At 35.8% G+C, this 6,000-nt stretch overlaps 1 protein-coding gene across 2 annotated transcripts in view; it reads left to right on the forward strand.

Annotated features, from left to right (window-relative positions):
- LOC106064841 (embryonic polyadenylate-binding protein B-like) overlaps window positions 1–5,782 on the forward strand; it is a 29,563-nt gene extending 23,781 nt beyond the window's left edge. The window contains exons 1-3 of one of the 2 annotated variants that reach the window (XM_013230609.2): window positions 870–3,898; window positions 4,830–4,858; window positions 5,336–5,782. In XM_013230609.2, coding sequence (XP_013086063.2) covers window positions 2,626–3,898; window positions 4,830–4,858; window positions 5,336–5,353 — 1,320 coding nt within the window. In that variant the 5' untranslated portion in view covers window positions 870–2,625 and the 3' untranslated portion in view covers window positions 5,354–5,782. Of the gene's footprint in view, window positions 1–869; window positions 3,899–4,829; window positions 4,859–5,335 lie in introns of those variants that run through there. The other variant, XM_056015022.1, reaches the window with a different exon arrangement.
- Window positions 5,783–6,000: the final 218 nt, after the last annotated feature.

Below are 6,000 nucleotides of genomic sequence, written 5' to 3' on the forward strand. Positions count from 1 at the left end.
AGAACTTTGAATGGACTAAAATATTGTAATGTCGGATTTTCAATATCTTTTCTAGTTTACGAGATCTAAACGGGACAGACGGACAGACATTTCACACAAAACTAATAGCGTCTTTTCCCCTTTCGGGGGCCGCTAAAAAAGAGCAGGTTATTGTGAATACATTTTAGTATGACAATCTCCATTAGTTATAACTCACTAGACTTTTCCTTATGATTTGATATGAAAAAAACAAAGTGTTCTTCAGTATATCCACCAAAACATTTTTGAATATGTTAAAAATTAGCCAAGAAGTGCTTTTGTTTACCTTGCGCCAATGTCTGATGAAAATAAAAGTGTACTGGGTATCACTGCGGATCTTTATTCTCTGGTAGACATAACTAGAGATATTACAACGATCTCTGAGTTATTACTAAGTTGTTCAAGTGCTTTTGGTCACCTTCTATTGAGATTATGGCGAATAGGCCTGTGGTGATTATGTTTTGTATATAATATTGTAAACGGTACGTCATAGAACCTTGGTTGTAAGACTGAAAGAATTCTATGTTTATTTATTAATTTTACTATTATTTCATTGGTTCATTGGTTGGGACAGAGTGACAGCGCTTGAAGTTTTGTTATTGTTGACAGAGGACCGGAGTTTTTGTGATAGCGTAGTAGGAGCCATTATAAGGCAGTTTGATAGTTAATGTATATTTAGGAATTCAGCTTTTGTTGGCGTTATCTACAGTTATAATTTATTCTTATTTATTTATTAAATATTTCTTATTCCTAACGCATCCCTGGTGTTCTTGAAGTATTGCATATATAATGTATACATGTCAAAGTCATAGGCTACAAGTTCACAACAATCACAACAAGGCCTCTTCGTCTACCAATAAATATCAATGTTTATAAATCAGTGGTTCGCATTACAATTTTGTAAGGCTCTGAGACCTGGGTGCTCTATAAGAGGCTCCTCACATGCTTCCATCAAAGATGCCTTCGCTCCATAATGGGCATACACTGGCAAGACTACATTGCAATTCAATAACCATTTTATACTGAAGGCCGACAACTGCGCTGGGTAGAACACTTATCCCGCATAAGGCGATCTTTTTTGGCAAATTTTAAAGAACGGTACAGCAGAGATTCTGCCTCTCTTAACCCCCTCCCCCGGTTACGGAGTGTGTGTATGTGTGTTTCTATGGTGACGGTGGGAAGAGGTTAGTGACTAGGTAACGTGAATGATGCAAGATAAGCGGCATTGTCAGCTGTCCTGGTAGGCCACAGAGGACTCTAGAATGCTAGAGTGAAAAGACGTGTTTTTGTAATGAGTTAGACTTTGTTCAAGCTACCATATTTACAATATTACAAAAGTCTACTACATTTATTTATTTCATCTCAAGTTAATATTTGTAATAAAGTTATTTTTAGTATTCAAGTTATTTCAAGTTTTTAAAGTTAAAATAGAATACGCCTACATCGGTTTAGTTGTCTACCAGCAGTTTGGTGCTACAAGTCAACGACCGTCCACAACACCCCCGCTTTAAAGATCTAGTTTGCATGAAGGAGAAACACTGGCAGCAGATGGCCTCTGATAGAGACAGTTTGACAGTTCTAACTAATGTCGCGGGATACACCCACTCGGCGGACAACTGCTTTGGCTCCATCAGATCTGTGGCAAAATATGCAGGTCGCAAATAGGTTTGCGTAGCCATGTGAAACACTGCACTCATCCTTAAATTAATGTATTTGCAATCTCGAGATACAACTCACATAACCAACTTAATGTGTATCAACTTAGCACTTAGTGACACAGATGTTGTGGGACTGACTATCTATCTATCTATCTATCTATCTATCTATCCGACTGAAAAGGTTTGGTACCAGTGAGATAATGAAACTTTAAGAGAAACCAGTTTTAGTTTTTCTTGTTTTGAATTCCATGTCCAGTACGATGACATTATCGGGAATACCCCAATCATACTCCGGTTAAAAAGTCTATACCAAGAAACACGATGTTTTGAAGTATCATTGGCACTTCTCCAAGTCAGTGAAATAGTCTTTTGTTAATTAAGAGTTATAGATTTCTTGACGCTAATGTCTATTTTTAATCTCCCAAAGCTAGACTCAACATGGATACGATAAGATAACAATATTCCAGTCTCGATAAGTGAAAATATTTCTTTTAAATGTGAAGAAGTCAGGGTGATAAGTTCTAAGGAGATATTTGACTAAATATAAGTGAATGGATTTAATAACTATTTCATGTAAAAGTGTTTCGTAAACATTACAGCCGGAAAAGGAAGTAAATTAAGCAATCTTTACAACTGTAACACACAGATAGATGGAGTATCATCGATGGAGCGCCTTATGTGTAGTTAGTTGATAAGTATTTTAAGAAAGGCCTATTGTGTGTGATTGGAAATTCTACTTGACAGTTTACCAATATAATTATTAGTTCAGTAATTCGGTCTCACTGTATGCAGCAGACAGCATCTTGTGCAGTTAAATCTTTCGCATTCCATTCATCGTCGTTCCAAATCATTCTTAAAGACTTCACATCTTTCGAACGTAAAGAAAGTTAAATTTAAAAGTTTGCAACTTTCTGAAGCTAAACTGATTGTCAAAGCAAGTGTATCGACAATGGGTCGTCGTAGATATAATCGTCGCTCGAGGTTCTCAGAACGTTATCGGCCGACCTTGCGAACAAGTTTCATTTTCAACACTTGGCCAACTTATACTTTTACACCAGCACCGGCGGCACCAGAAGCACCAGCAGTTAGATGTAATGCCGACAGAAGTTTTGAGATACTGAAAACTTCTGCAGTGAAATTATCCGTCACAACGCAAGAAATGATCCGAGAGAAATTTGCCGAGAGCGCAGAGGATGATCTTTCAGTGACCACTTTAAGTGTGTCCATGATATGTCCGATTGGGAAATCCAGAATGGTGACGCCAACCCGTGGTAAGGACTGCAGACACTTGCAGTGTTTTGATGGATTGACCTATCTCAAACTAAATTATTGCAGCCGACCTCGCTGGAAATGTCCAGTATGCGATAGCTATTGTCCAGAAAATGACCTTGTCATTGATCCATATTTCACTGAACTAATTCTGAAAGCTCCAAGCAGTACCGAAATTATAATCCACAAAGATGGTAGCTGGTCAGCTCAAGAATCAGTTGCACAACAAAACAAGAACGTTATTACTGCACTAGAAACTCCATCAAGTGAGACTGATTCATCAGCAATTAGACCAATCTCTTTGCCAATAGAACAAGTACAATGTTTCTCTGCACAGAATCCGAATATCATTGATTTAACCATCTCAGAACAATCCAAATGCATGGTTGTAGAATCTGAAAAGCCAACATCGCAACCAACAGCGGACTTTTCATTGATATTAAGTCTTTCCTCCGTCGACACGCTATTTAAGAAATCGTCTACACAAGAACCAATTTTCATAGATTTGACATTGGACAGTTATGACAACGAGAACGTCAGCCTTTTAAAAAGCTGGTCAGGAAAAACTTCTAACCCAAACATCAACACGGAAACAATTTCTGTCGCTGAGGCTACTACACTGGCGTTGGCTGTCCCAGGGACTGAAGCTACTACACTGGCGTTGGCTGTCCCGGGGACTGAAGCTACTACACTGGCGTTGGCTGTCCCAGGTACTGAAGCACACGAAAATCTTGCAAACTTTCAAACTGGATCGAACGAATCTCCGTCCGTTTTTAGGACTGTATCTTCGCCTAATGTTTGCCTTGACACCATTAATAAGAGACAGATGCCCCCTCGCAAACCAAGGTTTTTGCCGCAATTATTCAGACGAAGAAGTGCTCCTCACCCTATGGAGATTGAAGCTAAAGGTTTGCAAGAGATGACCGACTTTGACTTCAGCAACTTTCTCATAGGTTCAAAAAATTTTTTTCATCTCTCTCTCTCTCTCTCTCTCTCTCTCTCTCTCACTCACTCACTCACTCACTTAATCAATCAATCAATCTATCAATCAACTAATCTATTTGTCTATTACTGACTTGTACACTGTTAAACATTTACATTAATGAAAACAAGAATGGCTAGTTGACTTTTTAAAGTTTGCGTTTCGCATAGATGACTGCACACTCCCCTGTTTAAATCACAATGTTAAAAATTGACGACAACAGGCTTCCGTAATTATTTTTAGGTATGTGTATCTACACTCACAGCAATGACAAATAGACCAAAGTGAAGTAGTGTAATAACTGAATACTTGATATATGAATTAGGCCTTATTTGTTAAAGTCACAACTGCTACAACATTTCAATAAATGTTAAAGCAAATAGCTAAATATAAACAGTTTCATTGTTGATACTCCATTGTCAAACAATATTTAATTACTTCTATTAAATTATTCGCAATTTATACTCTCCACCTACCATAACATTTGTTGAAGACATCTCTTATAAATAACGAATGAAGACTTCTTGGGGTGAAGAACTAAATTCCTAGCGAATTAAATCTAGTTCCCATAGTCACAATAACATTGGCATTTAATAACTTCAGAACACGGGCGCTTTCGAAATCTAATATTGAATTAATAGCTTAATCTCTATACAGTATCATATATGATATAACTATGAGCTATTTCCTACCCTAGGCCTAAATATATTTATTTACAGTACCATGAGTCATATGCATGCGCCAAATAATCATATTAATGAGCATAATCCATCGATTTACAGCAACATAACAAATGTAGCTATTTACAGTCTCATAAAGTATATATATATATATATAAGGCTTGTCTTCTACATTTACTTGTTGACTGTTATAAAATCATTATGCCTTACTTGTTTTCTCAGATAACGGTATCGTCTGGACAGGTAAAAAGGTAAAAAATATCTTAACACTTTTATTTAGAATAAATGTTTACTCCACGGCAAGGCTTTTAGTACTATGATCTTTCAATTTCTCCTCTTACCAATTCCTTGCTCACTAAATATCAGTAACTGTAAACACAATAACGCATTTAATTGGATTACATATTTGTTGATAGCCAATATAGAAATCTACTAATCTAGAAATCTATTAAGAGCACCTGGGCAGAGGTCATTAGCGCTTCATAATGTTTCCTACAAATATCTTTTGGCCTGACTTTATTTTACCTTCATGTGTCATTGCGAATTTTGTTTATTTTTATCACATGATGTTTATTTTTGTTTTTTAAATTCAGTTTATGAAATATGATTATAAAAAAATATGATTTAAAATTAAAGCCGACTCCGTCAGGATCAGACAACTCTATAAGTTAATGTTAATTTGAAGTAGGTGTATTTACTAGATCTATTTTGTTTCTATTATTTTACAGATGATTGTCGTTGGATGACATTCCTTCACGCTTGATTAAACATTCGTCGCACATCAGCGACGCAGGTTTGAAAATAAAATACATTTTAAAGAGGCATTTTTTGTTGCTACTAGTTTGGAGCTTTTATCAAGTTTGTTTTGTTTTGGTATTTAGACATTCTTCAGATATGGGAGACATACTTATATAATAGTAAGAAACATATAAGCGTATTAACTCTTTCTCTCCTAACTGACGATACCAGCGTTGATTCCACCAGAATGTGGTAAATAAGTACGGAGAGAAAGAGTTAACCGCAGCCTCTTGTACATTTATCTAGCGTAGCTTTTACTTTATGTAAAAAAAAAAAGACAGGCATCTATATTTCGGCCTTGATTTTTATAATATTGATAAATAATAAATATAATTATGCATGGAGACAATAATAAATATATATATATATATAAAAGACATATAGTTGTGTTTGTTTATTTCAACACTGTAACTGTAAAGCACTTGTATGACATGTACAGACTTACAAAACGGAAAATGAAACAATGTCAAGGAAACTAAATTAAACTTCAATGTTGCCAACTAATTTTCAGAAAGTTCGGCTAAAAACAGAAGAGGGTAGAAAATTTGATTCTACTGTGTTAGATAGTACATGCTGTACATAATGTATCAACACT

Source organism: Biomphalaria glabrata, chromosome 17, assembly GCF_947242115.1.
Source record: "Biomphalaria glabrata chromosome 17, xgBioGlab47.1, whole genome shotgun sequence".
Lineage (NCBI taxonomy): Eukaryota > Metazoa > Mollusca > Gastropoda > Planorbidae > Biomphalaria > Biomphalaria glabrata.